This window comes from Dermochelys coriacea, chromosome 11 (genome assembly GCF_009764565.3).
Source record: "Dermochelys coriacea isolate rDerCor1 chromosome 11, rDerCor1.pri.v4, whole genome shotgun sequence".
Taxonomy (NCBI): Eukaryota; Metazoa; Chordata; order Testudines; family Dermochelyidae; genus Dermochelys; species Dermochelys coriacea.
In genome coordinates, this window is record NC_050078.2 from 39,747,352 (window position 1) to 39,763,155 (window position 15,804).

Genomic DNA, 15,804 nt, shown 5'->3' on the forward strand with positions numbered 1-15,804 from the left:
GATAAAGCCTCTCTGCACTCCATTTCGTATGAAGTACTAGGGTGTGGGCAGCTCTGGTGTATTGGGAGACATTTCTCTGATTCCAGGTGGGGTGAGACTAATATTTTAGTGGCTAGGCAGGAGAGATCAACCTGAACTGTTTGGGAAAAGGGAGATGAAGCATTGGCAGGGGGAGAGATGCGGTAACGTTAGCAATATCTAGTGGAAAGAGCTATCAGTAGTGGATATGCCAGGTGAAATGATAGTCTGTATGATTCTTATACTTTTTTGTAATTGATGGTAAAATGCATTGTATTTTCATTGCAGCCAGCTCCTAACCAGGTTACTTTTCATTTGCCACTACATCGTTACTATGCTATGTTTTTGAGTAAGGTAAGCATGGATTTGTTACCATATTCTATAAGAAAATAAGATGTTGTCGGTTTATAGTATGAAAAAATCATTTCCTTACATTCTCAGTAAAATTTATACTCCATTTTGTATGTAGGCTGTCAAATGCCAAGAGCTAGATCTGGATTCTATTTTACCAGATCAGGAGATGTTGATGAAACTAATGATTCACCCACTTCAGATTCAGGTATGGTGCCAGGCTGCTTTTTTGGTTTGAATGTACAGAATACGAAAGAGGACGGCTATCTCTTTTCCCCTCTTCCAGTCCAAATAGTTTAAGTATATTAAAAAATGTCTAAACAGCCGGGGAAAAACGTATTAATTGTGGAATACAAAAATTAACATAGGTGACAACTCCTTGCAATATATGAAATGTTTATACTTGTAAGCACAGTTTTACAATGATTTGTCAGAATAAACTTAGAAGAGTATTCTTAGAATCAGATAACTACTTTTTCAAATACTGTTAACATCATATAATGACCCTAGGTGTTTATATTGCTGAGAACTATGCTTACTGTTTAGGATCACGTGTTCAAAAAGCTACTGCTAAATTTGAGTACATACCTGTGCTCGGAACAATTTGTGCATTCAGTTAATATTAATATGTACAAATTGAGGATGCAGAATATGCAGGAGTGAATGTAGAGGCTGGGTTGTGAAGACCCTTTATTTCTTGTTGGGCAGGATTCTTGCCTGTGGCTTTACACTTTACATTCTGTTTATATCGAAGTTAGGAGATGAAGAGAAATAGTTGTAATAATTGATAATCTGTTATAAGACACATGCTTCATTTTTGGGTACTTTTTCAGGATAAAGAATCACGAATCATGGATCTTTTCACATGCCTACCCCTCCATTTCCTGAAATGCCCTTCCTTTTAGAGTGGACCATATTATACATACTACAGAACTGTGGTGGAATATAAATACCTTATTTTGAATTTGGGCAAGACACCTGGTTAACAAACTTGCAAAAAATAGCACAGTATCTTTTTAGTAATCATAGCCTTCGTTTTAAGTCTCATTCACCACTGTAATTTAATATCATGCCTCATGCATGGATTCAGTACTGTCCCAGCAAGAAGAGAGCCACATACAGGTACCAACTGAATTTTTTGCAACACCTAGGGGTATTTTCTGGGGTGTCTCTCATCCAACTTTTGACATGGTCCAGCTCTACTGATTTTGAGATCTGAGGGGATCGCAGCTGATCGTGTGGCTACAGACAACTGAATAGCTGATTTTCTTTGAACTGTTTGCAAAATATTTATTTCAGCTAATTCTTTTTCTTTAAAAAAAATAGGCAAGCCTTTCTGAAATCCATAGTAACATGTGGGTAAGGAATGGTCTACAAATTAAAGGACAAGCAATGACTTATGTGCAGTCTCATTTTTGTAACTCCATGATTGATCCTGACATTTACCTATTACAGGTAAGGTATAGTTTCTGTGAACCCAAGTACTGTGTTTATAAGAACGCTAATGACTGATGAGTAAAGTGAATGTACCATGTTTGTTTTTACAGGTCTGTGCTTCTAGACTTGACCCAGATTATTTTATTTCATCAGTTTTTGAAAGGTAAGGTCAAAGCATAAGGATAGAATGAATACCATTATATAGCATTCTACCACTTACTGACATTTTAAAATATACTATGGGGAAAAGGTGTATGACCTGCTGAATCCCTCTTGCACCACAGCACTGATGGGTTCCACTATGGCAGTTTCATTCATCCTCCCTTTTACTCAGGGCTGGTTTTGGATTTATACACCAGTGTGTTCAATATGTTTATGAAACTCCATAGCTGAATCTCCTGAGCTTTTAGAAGTGTTGCACACTCTGGTGTGTAAGTATTTGGAACTTCCACATTGAAAGGGAGAATGAATAGCAGTGAGGATCACAAGAAGTCTGCTTGCATCTACATCTACACCTAAAACTTAGATCAACTTAGATTTTTCGCTCAGGGCTGTGAAAGATGTCACACCCTGTGCAAAGTAGTTAGGTCAGCGTAACCCCATTGTAGACATAGCTAGGTTGATGGAAGAATTATTTCATCAACCTGGCTACCGTCTCTCAGAGAGGTGGATTTCCTATGTTGACGGAAAAACACCGTCCGCTGACATAGGCAGTGTCTATGCTACAAGATCACAGTTGCAGCATGGTAGCTGTGCTGCTGTAGCATAAACATGGCTGAAGAAAAGCAGGACATAAATGTGAATACCAACTAACCTACTTCCAAGTATTCAATCAATATAAATGTCATGTATTTGAATATGAAGTATGAATAGGATCAGAACGGTACAATGAAGATAAGGATACACCTTCTGAAAATAAAAAGCCTTTCACTTCAAGGTTTGCTTCTAATTTAGATGATGTACATCTTATTTTGTACGCCTTTTGGGCTTGGGCCTGAATGGTGCTTCAGTTGGAATCCCAGGTACTTCGCACCTCTCAGCATCAGGCTCTTAATACGGAAGAATGAGGTCTCTAACTTTGCTCTGTGTCCTGTAGGTTCAAGGTGGTAGATCTGTTAACAATGGCATCGCAGCATCAGAATACAGTTCTTGATTCAGAACATGAGAGATCTATGTTGGAAGGAGCCTTAACATTTCTCGTCATTCTGTTAAGTCTTCGCTTACATTTAGGTAAGAATCACAACTGTCTAGCCACAAATATTACTGTAACATGGAATTTTATGTGTATTTGGTTTTAAATCTTTTGGCATTTAATAGCTATCCTGTCGCAGAATAAGTAAAATTATTAAATAAAATCAAATGATCATTCTTTACGTTTATAATTTGGTTTCAGTTTCATCAGTTGCTTCATTTTAACCATCCTAAAAACTAGAAACAGCCAAAATACAGGGTTAGGGTGTCTTTTCCTTTATTGCAATCCGGTCCATTCCTGTCCTTGAGAGAAATAAATGTCTGAATTTTTTTAAACCATATGATCACAAGATGTATATTGAAGCTTAAATGTCAATACTAGTGTTTGAATCAGCAAATCCTAAAGCTCCTACTTGTAATAATCTCTTATGATTGAACTTCTTATTTCCCTGTTGAAACTTTGACTTTCCTTATTAACTGAAATTTTATTGTATTATCTTATTTTTATATACATGACTTGGTTTCTGCTGTTTGTATCAAGTAAACTGAATAGGACATTATCAAGTCAGTTGAATTAAAGGAGAGACTCATTTCCCACTTGAGCACCTCAAAAATTATGTGTGAAGAAGCAAATGTGCTATATTTTCAGCTTTGTGAATATTCTTTTTCTGTTAAATTGTAATAGAAATGATGTAGAAAGTATCTTTGCCAGTAACTTGGGGCAAAATCCTGGTCTTGTACCAAACCTTCTCTCCTGGCCACGTAAAACTTGGCAGCTGGTAAAACTTTAGAGTTACTGTTGTCCCAGTGGCTGTTACTCTTCTTCCTTTGGATCCACTAACATTACCCCATTCCATAAATTACTTCTGCAGCTTTGCACAAATTACCCTTTCAGAGCACTTGCTGTGGCATACAGTCTCTCTGCATGCGCTTCCTACATCTTGGCCCAAACATGAGCCATGCAACTCCGCAGTTATCCTGTCTGTTGAGCCTTCCATACCTGCAAAGTGAGGGAGGGGATTTACCCCCGATAAAGTCCTGTAGATGTATCTTAGTGTTATGTCACTGATCTTTATTCAGAATGATGCTGAACTGAGAGCTAGCTGAACTGAGCTTTGTAATCACCCTTTTCGGCATTTCTAATGTTACTGATGTAGGAACATGTGCTAGCTGGTACAATAAGTGTGAAGTATGCTAATTTGATAGCGCTTCAGTGGCATATTTTCCAAACATTCAGCTAGGGACACAGGATCTGTGAAACCTTTCCTGTGATTTTGTGTTGGTATATTCTCCTCTCCTCCCAAAATACACAGTATTTAACACACAGTAAAATTATTTTCATATTGCCATAGAAAAATGAATTAAACTCCAGTACTATAAAAACTTGTGCATATGATTATTACTCATGTGTATGAAGTTGAGTGTGCATAAACGTTTGCAGTATTGGGCCTAAGTGATTACTTAAAATCTTAGCTAAAACTTGCATTCTGTTGTGTTTTATTAAGCTTCATTTATTACTGTGCTTTACAATAGTCTTTAGAAAACATGTTTTAGTGTTGTCTCCTGTGCAATAGTCTTCAAATAGTTTTCAAAATAGCATATGTATTGAGAAATATCAGTGAGCTGTTACTTTACACAACTTCCAAATACATAGAGCACTCGTATAAGAAAATAGGAATAGTTTAGTAAATTCTTGTGGACATCTTTGGGAATCGACCAGAAACCTGAACTGTAATTGTAACAATGTAACTGTGTTAACTTGGATATCAAACTGTTGAGTCTCACATTTGTAATTAGTGTTTAACTTACTGAGATTTGACTGCATGTGTGTGCCTGTGTATCCCCTTTTTCTTTACCCATACAACTTGTATAGGGTATTTAATTTTATTTTTATTGTCCTAGGAATGACAGATGATGAGATCCTCAGAGCAGAGATGGTAGCCCAGCTCTGTATGAACGACAGGACTCATAGCTCACTCCTGGATCTCATATCCTTGGAATCTGTTAACTTATTTATTTTGATTTCTGTGTGTAAATAGTACTATAAAAGAAATTTGTGTTTTGCATAATATTAAAGCTTATGCACGATGCCATCAATATTGCTCTCTCGTAACAACCTCAAGCTTTAGGAGTTGTGGGCAGATGTCATTGGATTATGATGCTGTTGATCACAATGAAATTTTCTTCAGTACTTTAGTCTTCCTTAATTGTTCGTATGAAAATGATACATGTGAGGATTTGCAATACATTTTAGATGTCTTCACAGTGTACTAGGTGCTTTGCAGCCAAGTAAAATAGACATGATCTTTTCCTTAAAGAACTTGCAGTCCAATTGTAAACATAGTGCAGCAAGTGACAGCAATAATTTAAAGGCAGAAATGGTGAAAAGTAGCTTGACGTTTACAATAATAAGGTAATAATATGAGTGCTTAGGAATGATATTTGCACATCATGCTAGTTTCACAATCTATTTTTTCCATTTTATTTTGTTTTTTCTTTCTCTATTGTATTTCCAACTATATCTTCCCATCCATCCCCCATTGCTGTACACACAATATTACTTTTAATATTTTTAGTTAAATCCACTCGTTTTCCCCTTCCTAAATTTTCCTTCTACCATCAAGCGCTCCACCCCTCATCTTTCCCTGCACATAAATCATATAGCCTCCATTTCAGCAACTTTTATGTCACCCTTTCATGTTGATGAGGATTTCTATTAATACTTAAAATCAGACTAATTAATGAATATCCTTGTCTCTGTGTTTGTGCTTCACCAACTTTTCTTCAAGAGAGAGAGTCAATGCCAAGTTTCTCTTACCCACCCCCTTTTTCCTCTATTTCTGCAAGAGCCTCTTGGTTTGTGGGTCAGCATAGCTGCCTGTTTACTCAATGCTAGTGGCTTACTTAAATTTTTATAAATCCTATTGCTTGCCAAAAGTTAAAATAGCTAAAGCAGGGCTGACCTTCTGATTTTGGGGACAGAACAGGAAATCAGGAAATGAGTTGTTCCCCTGCTGGTTACCACTTCCATAAAATCAGATATGGTCATCCCAGTTTACAGAGCTTTCAGGGTCTGTGGGTCCCAGTCATCTGCTTACTTTGTTTGTGCTTAACTCTAACTGAAAATACTATATGTTACTAATAGTACTAGGGATAAAGTGATCATTATTTATCACATGGATACAAGCATGTACTTTATTTAATAACAAAAAGTGTGCATGTGAGTGCAAATGTATGTATAATCGCTAATCAGTGAGCTTGCTTGACATTTTCACTTTCAAGACTTACTTTCTGAGGATGAGAGTGTTTCTATACAGAAAGATTGCTAATTGAGAGAAGAGATTTTTGGAAAGTTTAAACAATCCTCCCCAGCACACCTTATTGGTAGCTGCACAAGTTTAACAGTGTGTTCAAGAACATGTGTAGCAATGTGCATTTAGTATATAATCCCTGAATAAGACCATAGCAGCTTGAGCAATAATGCAAGTAGTGTACAGAATTAAAATTTATATCCCAAAAGTGTTAGTATGGTACAATACAAATTCGATTACACTGGAACCGCTGTGGTACACAGACCTCTTGTGGTGAAATTAAAACATTGCAAAAGTTTAGCATCTTAAATGAAGCTCTTAAAATATAAGACAAAAGAAAATAGTGATTTGCTATGTTTCTGCTGTTAAATAGTCCTTGATAACAATTGTTTTTCTTAACATAAAGATCACATTCCAGAAAACCCCAATCCCAAAAGTGGCATTGTTCCAGGAAGTTTAAGCTTTGAATCAATGTTGTCAGCAGTTGCAGACTTTAAAGCTCCTGTTTTTGAACCTGGAGGTTCTATGCAACAAGGAATGTATACACCCAAAGGTATATTAATTCACATTTTTTTTTAATAAGAAAGTTACATAGATGGAAGATGCTTTTCATGGTAAAAATAAATTATTTATCCCTTTTTGTTTTGACTTTTAAATCATTTTCTTGCATAGTAAGCACTGATGGATATAAAATGAGTTTGGATGTAAAATGAGTTTTTACCTGTTGTCCAGAGATAAGCCCCAATGAGGCAAGCATTAGCCACGTGTAAGGCTACGATTTTGTCACTGGTATTTTTTATCAAAAGTCACGGACAGGACGTGGGCAATAGACAATAAAGCATGGATTTATTGAGGAGCCCGAGCCCCGCTGGCCAGGGTGAAGCTGGAACCTGAGCCCCACTGGCCAGGGCTGAATTATTGGAATTTTCAAGAAGTCACAAGGGGCTCGTAAAATCACAGAATCAGTTTCCTCAGTGACGTATTCGTGGTCTTAGCCTTGTGTCATCACAAGCCAATGCTAAAATCAAAAACAGAAGAATCTTGCTAAATTGCAGTTAGTGATTAGCATACTTTGATTCAGACACCCAAAAATGTTGGTGTCTCCTCAGTGAGGCTTTAATAGCCACATATCCTAGGTTATGCAAGGCACTGAATTTAGCCGTATAGAGTGGAAATCTGTCAATTTCATGAAAAAAATGTGTTAGTCTCTAAGGTGCCACAAGTACTCCTTTTCTTTATACCCTAGGTAGATTTTATTACTTTGACAAATTATTATATGGTATATTGGCTGCAGTACTGTAAAGTATATTATAAGATCATTTATTTTGACAACTGTAATGTACATGATATATTATCCTTCCATATTTGTTTATTAGAATTTCCAAATTTGCACGTAAACAATGTAAACAATCTGCAGTGACAGAGGTTCTACTGTAATGCTAAATGAAAATGACTAACAGATGCAAGTGAGATCTGCAACTCTGGACTTGGCTTAGGAGACTTGGGTTCTATTCCCAGTTCTGCCACAGGCCTGCTGGGTGACCTTGGGGAAATCTTCCAATTTCTATGCCTCAGTTTCCCTATCTGTAAAATGGAGAAATGACAGACACCTCCTTTGTGAAGTGCTTTGAGGGCTACTGATAAAAGAGCTATGTAAGAGCACTCTCTTCATTTGAAAATTAAGTAGAACCGCAAATGAAGGCTTCAGAGAAGCAAACTGAGTTCTCACCTGTTCGTTGTGGTCTGTATTGATGCACTGGTAGCACTGTGCTCAGTGATGTATTCATATTTAAAGCTAGAACAAAAGCTACAGTATTTTTCTAAGTTCATAAATAACTAAACTTGTGTCAAAAAACACAAATATATTTTTGAAGACAGGACTTACTAACAATCAAGGGAAATTGAAACAGGTAGAAATTTATTCTGCACATCTAAATAGGCAAAGCACTGGATTTTGAACACTAGTTTTAGGAATTTTCAAAATATATTTTTTTTAAAAAAACGAATGTAGTTTTTTTTGTAACTTAGCTTAATTTTATTGCCAGATTGTCTAAGAATTTCTCTTCCTTGGAAATGGTGTGCCTTAGATCTGTCCACCTTTCCTCGAACAAAGCAAATCAGGACACACATTGAAGATTCCTTATATAGCCTGTTCTGCACACTGTAACCTACCTGCCCTCTGGCACAGTAGTCTGGTCTGAGAATACCAGACTGAGAAGGGGGACAGAGAGGCATACCATTTCTCAGGGTGTTAGTGCAGCCTGTGCATGATTTGAAATCTCTGCAAAAAGAAAAGGAGTACTTGTGGCACCTTAGAGACGAACAAATTTATTTGAGCATAAGCTTTTGTGAGCTACAGCTCATTTCATTGGATTCCGATGAAATGAGCTGTAGCTCATAAAAGCTTATGCTCAAATAAATTTGTTAGTCTCTAAGGTGCCACAAGTACTCCTTTTCTTTTTGTGGATAGACTATCACGGCTGCTACTCTGAAACTTGAAATCTCTGGACTCCATTTGGGAAGAGAGTTTATTTTAAAACAAAACGTATGTGTAGAAACGTGTGTAAAGTTGATGTTCAAAGTACTGTGCTTTCTACTCTGATTCCATGGCAAAATGAGTTTTTTGTTTTCAATTATCTTGTTTCCTGCCTGCTAGCATGTAAATGACCGGTCTGTAAAATAAGCTCAGGTGTATCCACAGCCATTGAAAATCTGAAATCTCTTTAATATGATTTAAATACCAAAAGCATGTATTTTTCATCTACCAAATGTTGACTAGGAAATCTGTAACTTTTTGTAGGAAAACACTGGAGAATTAATACCTGGAGGTATCCTTTTAAAAAATATTTTTCATAATGGAGACTTTTCTGGGTCAGCCTCTTTGTTCTGATCTTCTGAGAGTTTAGGCTTATTGGAATCTGTGAGTTAACTATGGTGACTTTCTACATCGTGCCATCACAAAAGAAGTCGTTTTAGGAACATAAACCGATGCCCCCAGATCCCTCCAGAGAGGGCAGCAGTGGAAGAGGAAGAAACACCACCTTCCCACAAATCCTCCTCATCTCTAGATGAGGCTACCATGCCTCCCACACCATCTTATCCCAATGTCTTCAGGGCCTTTCAAGAACTCCAAGAAAAGGTGGCAGACAACTTAGAAGTCCCATTAGATGAGATTCAGGAATCCCAACATTTCATGCTGGGTATCCTTCCTTCATCTCCTCAGGGCAAGTTTGCCTTGCCCATCAGTGAAGCTTTGCTTACTGCAACTCCAGTAAGCAAACTCCAACCAACTCCAACCACTGTCCCACCAACATGTAAACAAGCCAACAAAAAGTAGTACATCCCTCCCAGAGACTTAGGGTACCTCCTGTCTGATTCCCAACTCACAGGTGGCTCCAGTGAACAGAATAGGCAACATTGGTTCTGTTCAACACCCTCTGATATGGACCTAAAACAATTGGACTTTCTTGGCTGTACAACCTACTTCTTGGCCTCCTTACAGCATAGAATAGCCAGTTATCAAGCCCTGATGTCAAAGTATGATTTCACAGTCTATTCAAAATTTTCTTCTCTATTAAACACCTTTCTCAGGAGCAGAGACAACAATTGCAGGCCCTCATGATAGAGGGTCAGACTGTTTCCAAGACATCTCTCCAGGCCTCACTCAATACCATTGATACAGCCGTGCTCCATGGCTGCGGCAGTAATCATACTCTGAGCTTCCTGGCTACAGTCTTTTGGCCTCCCACACGAGGTACAAAATATGGTTGAAGACCTTCCTTTTGAAGGCGCAAAGTTATTTAGTGATGCCTTCGAGAGTTCTCTGCATTCTCTCAAAGACTCTCAGGTGACGCTACAAGCTCAGGGCATCTATACAAGTGCAAAAAAAAAACAAAACAGCAGGTTGCAGACAGCTCAACAATCTCTCCCAGTCAACTGTTAGCCCATGAAACTGGCTGTAGCTCCCCACGTAGAAGACCGGGTTCCCTAAGAAAGGGCCTTCCTCTTCAGTGACCATTCAACCAGGGACATCTTCAGAACATCCATTTGACCCATTGGTTGAGGGTCACAAACTAACTCCCGCTCTAGATCCTGCATTGCACCTATTCTCCTTCCACTCTTATGGAGAGCATCTCTTTCATTTCTTACCTTATGGGAGCTCATCACATCAGACAGCTGAATTCTGGAGGAGATTTCTCCAAGCTATTCCGTCCATCCTTTTGTTGCAAGTCTGTTTTTGGGAACCCCTCTCAAAAAGACCTTTTAAAGCAGGAGATACAATCCTGCCTAGGTCTGGGGGCAATCAAACCCATCCCACCAGACTTTCTCAGGAAGGGTTCTGTTCTTGGTACTTCCTCGTCTTAAACAAAAATGAGGGGTGGAGACCAATGCTCGATGTCAGGACTTTAAACACCTTCTTCTGCTCCCAGCAATTCAAAATGGTGACCCTAGCAACAATAATTCCCTCACTAGATCTGGGAGATTAATTCATTTCCCTTGACCTTAAGGATGCTTATTTTCATGTTGCTATTCATACTGTGCAGAAATTATTTCTATGTTTTGTGGTAGACAGGGATCACTCCTAGTATTTTGTCCTACCCTTGGTCTTTCCACTGCCCCAAGGATCTTTATCAAAGTTCTGTCAGCCACAGCAGCTTATCTTTACTAGATGGGCATATCATCTTTCCTTACCTGGATGATTGGCTCCTGAAGAGCTGCTCGCTTCTCAAAGCACAGACAGCAACCAGCAAGGCCCTGTCTCTGTTTCATTCTCTGCGTTTGTACTTCAGAATGGAGAAGTTTACCCTAACACCCACACAACGTATAGATTTAATTGGGGCCACTCTGGACTCCTCTTCCACCAGAGTGTACTTACGTAGGGACCGATTCACCACAACGTCCAACCTTGTTTCAGCAATCCAACAGAGTCCACAAATCACTGCAAGGGCTGCCTGCAACTTCTGGGCCACATGACAGCCCTATACTCGTGACTCCCTTAGTACTTTCGGTGTCTTCAAGCATGATTGAGAACTGTGTACACCCCCAACAGACACAGTCTCTACAAGCGGGTGTCTGTACCTCGGAAGGTCCTTGATTGTCTGAACTGGTGGAAGGACCCACAAAAAGTGTGCATCAGAGTTCCATGTGTACAGCCTCTTCTCATGAGGATTATCACCACAGATGCTTTCCTCGTAGGTTGGGGTGCCCAATTCCAAATTCCAGCTCAGGGTAAATGGACCCCTTAGGAGGTGATCCTCCATATCAACATATTAGAGCTCAAATTTAATGTCCATTAAATTTGCCAACAGTTCGTACAACACATCAAGGATCACCCAGTCAGGATAATGCTGGACAACAGAGCAGTGATGTATTACATCAGTCAGAAAGGAGCAGCAAGATCCCGATCCTTATGCACTGAATCCATAAAACTATGGAACTGGTGCATATCACACCACATATAGATCTCAGCGGTTATCTACTGGGACTACAGAACACAGTGGCGGATTCCCTCAGCAGACATTTTAGCGTCAACCATGAGTGGGATCTGAACAATGAGGTGTTCAAGAGATCTCTTAGCTGGAGCTATCCACAGGTAGATCTCTCTTTGCTACTTCACCCCATACAAAGTGCAGACGATCCTGCTCAAGGGGAGGGCACAGCCACAATTTAAAGGGAGATGACTTGGTTGTTATGCGGCCTTGAGTTGTGATGTACACTTATCCACCAATGCCTCTACTTCTCAAGTTCCTAAATAAATTGAGATGAGAAATTAATGGCCATCCTCCTAGCACCTTGATGGTTGAGACAGGTGCAATTCCTAGAGCTGACTTGCATGTCCATTCAGCCTCCTGTCCACCTTCCTCTGAGCCTGACTCACCCAGGGATTGGTCACCCCACCCCAGTCACCTCAAGGCCTGGCTTCTTTGTGGCTCTCTGGTATAGAACAAGTCTGCTCTCCAGATATTCAAAGGGTGCTACTTAATAGCAGAAAGCCCACAACAAGGGAAACTTACCTGCAGAAGTAGAAACACTTTCAGGATTAGTACAACCATGAAGCTTTACGTCCTGTCAGATCCTCTTTGGCTCACATCCTTGATTACCTGCTGAATTTAAAGATCACATGCTTATCACTTAACTCCATCAAAGTTCACCTTGCTGCCATCACAGCTTTTCACCCTCCTATAGAAGGATTCTTAGTCTTTGCTCATCCCACCACTACAAGATTTATTAAAGGCCTTATTCAGTCTCTCTTTCCTCCTACCCAAGGAATCAACTCCACCATGGGACCTCATCTTAATTCTCAGTGCCCTGAGGGATACCCCCATTTAAACCTATGGGGAGTTGTACCCTCCTTCATTTGTCCCTTTAAGACCTTGTTCCTTCAGCCAGGATGATTGGGGAGCTTGGACTGTTGATGGTGGAGCCACTATACACAGTGTTCTACCACTGTCAGGTGTCTCTGCATCCACACCCTTGCTTCCTTCGTAAAGTTTCTTCTGAATTCCAGGTTAAGTGATTCATCTCCTGGTATTTTACTCCAAGCCTCACTCTTCAAGAGAAGAAGTGAGCCTCCATACGCTGAGCATTAAAAGAGCTCTTGCTTTTTACCTCGACAGGACTATGTTCCTCTGGGCTTCCCCTGGACTCTTAACCTTCAACTTAGACATCTGCAGGGTGACCACCTGGTCTTCACTGCATGCATTTTAGTGGCGGCATGCTCTTGTGGCTGTTTCCAGGGCTGACATGGGTTTTGGTGACATTGTCTGTACTAAATCCACTTCTTTGGCACCCTCCTCCATGATGAAGGGAGTCTCCTGACTTGTAGCACCCATGGGACGCTACTCAAAGGAGGAGGAGAGGTTACTTATCTTGTACAGTAAGTTGAGTTTTTTTAGATGTTTGTTCCTCTGGGTGCTCTGCGGCCTGCCCCCCTTCCTCTCTGCCTGGGATCTCTCTCTTGGGACTTTTGTAGTTGAGAAAAAACTGGAGTGGTGATTGATTATCTCTGTATATCCTTATTTGGGGGATGAGTTTGTCTAGGGCACAGATGCAGATCCGTGGACACTGTTGACAAAACTATCCAATCAAGGGCATGCGTATCCTGACTTGGAGTACCCATAGGTTCACACATCTCAAAGAACTCAAGTTACTGTACAAAGTAAGTAACCTCTCCTTTCCTGTTCTGAGGAGCTTGCAGACTAAATTGGACTTAATGCAGCAGAAGTTGATGATCTCAAAGGAGAAGAGGAATGCTAACCTTTTCCAGAAATAAGGTGAAAGCAGTAAATGTTAGTTTTATAACAAAGTCAGTTTCAAAATGATTGATCACAAACGTATGAAAAGAAACTGAATTGTTGGCTAGATTGAATTAAGAATTATACACACAATTTATAAATTTAAAATCACAGTACTTTGTAACTAAGGGCTTGTCTACACGAGGTGTTTAATCCAGAGCTTTTGGCTGTATGCAAGTCACAGTAATTGCAAGCACATGGGACGGTGTGTCTTATGTCAAAGTGCATCGTTGTGTACACATGTCAACAGTTTGCTGTGAATGGAGGGTGTAACATTCCCAGAGGATATCCCATGTTACTTCGCTTTGCTGCTCAACAGTGTGAAATTCTGGGATTTTTCTCACTGTGCATTGTGGGATGCATAGCAGAAGTCAGGCCAATTCAAATTATTAAAAGAAAAATCCCATGATTCATCTGTCTCCCCCCTGTACTTCCTTTATGGGTGGGCTAGCACCATTTTCGAATTGCTGTCGGCCAGCATGGATCCAACAATGCTCTGTGCTGCTATGCTGGTAAACTTGAATATGTAGAGGCTGCTTGTGATGTATTTCGGTATTCAAAGCAGTATGAATTTGGCATGGAACTTTGCCTGCTGCGTCATCAAACAGGTGATATGGCGGCAGCAGCTCCTCCAGTAGCAGGAGAGTAGGAGAGCTTCAGTGGTGGTGGAACCAGAACACGGATGAAGAAGACGTTGAGAACAGGCAACTGATGATAGAGGACTGGTTCCTTGAGCAGCTTCACAGCATGCAGCGCCATTTCTGGGCTTTGGAAACTAGCACGAATTGGTAGGGAAGGATAGTTCTGCAGACCTGAGAGGACCAGCAGTAGTGAGAGAATTTCAGGATGGGGAAGACAATCTTTCTGGATATGTGTACTGAGCTAACTCCAGAACTGTAGCGGCAGCCTAGCAACATGCTGTGCCCATACCCATGTGCAAGTGGAAAACAATTGCCATCCGTAAGGTGACCACCACTGAATGCTTCCAGTCTGTAGTAAACCAATTCGGCATGGAGAGATTAACCACTGTCATGCCGGTGTGTCATGCCATGGAAAAAATACTGTTGCAATGGTTATTGATGGCTTTGCACACGTGGAATTCCCAAGCTGATTGGGACAGTTGATGGGAGCCACATGTTTATTATTTGTCCCCTGCCTCCCAACCAGGCCTCAGAATTCTTAAACAGAAAGGGGTATTTCTCGATGGTGCTCCAAGGGCTTGTCACCACCATAGCAGACTTATGGACAGAAATGCTGAGTGGTCTGGAAGGGTCCATAAAGCTAGGATCTTTTGGAACTCAGCTCTGTTTACTTCAATGGACTTGTCCCTGGGCATACTATGGACATTAATGGGGTAGACATTGCTCCGGTTATCTTGAGAGACCCAATTTATTCTCTGCTTCCCTGGTCAATGAAGCCATTCACAGGCTAATTGGATAGAAGGAAGGAACTGTTTAACTGCTGCCTCAGTAGCTGCAGAATGGAATTGGAGTGTGCATTTGGCTGTTTGTAGGGGGGAAGGCACTGTTTGTGGAACAGGTTGGAAGCAGCAGAAAAAAAGTCCCAAAGTTTATAGCAGTATGTTGTATTTTGCACAATATTTGTGAGAGTAAAGGAGAAAGCCTTAGCGATGGGTGGGAAGCTAAGGTGCAGAGACTTGCTCAGTAGTTGAGCAGCCAGCAAGGTGCCTAATACAAAATGTAAACAGCTGGGTCAATATCATCAGGGATGTGTACTGCACTTAATTTGAATCTTTAGGCCTGAAATCGTGCAGCTGTACATCCAGCTGTTAACCAGTGGAGGGGGTAAGGGCTGGAAGTTTTTTGTGCAGCTTAGTAGTTTTTTTTTTGTTTTTTTTTTTTATGGGCAGTGGAAGTGCAATGCTGTGGCAGTCTGTCTTGTACCTTGTGTCTTTGCCTCCATGTGTTCGTAAAGCCTTATGAATTAGTACAAAGTTAATTATTTTCTGTGAAAAATGATCTGTCGACAATGAAATTTTAAAGGTTTTAATTGTTAAACAATCTGTTAGTAACAAACAGAAATGAACCTTCAACTGAAACAAAAGTGAAATGACTTTGTTTTTAATACAGTGTTTCATAATTTAAAAAAAGAGCCATTTCATTAAAAGAGCAATGAAACAAAACAGGGAAGTGCAAGAGTCAGGAATCAACTCGACGGTCAAGAAGCTTAAAATCACAGGC

At 40.0% G+C, this 15,804-nt stretch overlaps 1 protein-coding gene across 5 annotated transcripts in view; it reads left to right on the forward strand.

Annotated features, from left to right (window-relative positions):
- Positions 1-15,804, forward strand: part of UBR3 (ubiquitin protein ligase E3 component n-recognin 3) — a 215,276-nt gene that overhangs the window by 64,652 nt on the left and 134,820 nt on the right. For all 5 annotated transcript variants that reach the window (XR_006277987.1, XM_038422811.2, XM_038422812.2 and 2 more), the window contains exons 12-18: positions 307-372; positions 488-577; positions 1,696-1,824; positions 1,917-1,969; positions 2,903-3,036; positions 4,900-4,985; positions 6,720-6,861. Coding sequence is in view for 4 of the 5 variants with exons in the window: in XM_038422811.2 (XP_038278739.1) it covers positions 307-372; positions 488-577; positions 1,696-1,824; positions 1,917-1,969; positions 2,903-3,036; positions 4,900-4,985; positions 6,720-6,861 (700 nt within the window). In the remaining variant the exon portion in view is untranslated. The remainder of the gene's footprint in view (positions 1-306; positions 373-487; positions 578-1,695; positions 1,825-1,916; positions 1,970-2,902; positions 3,037-4,899; positions 4,986-6,719; positions 6,862-15,804) is intronic.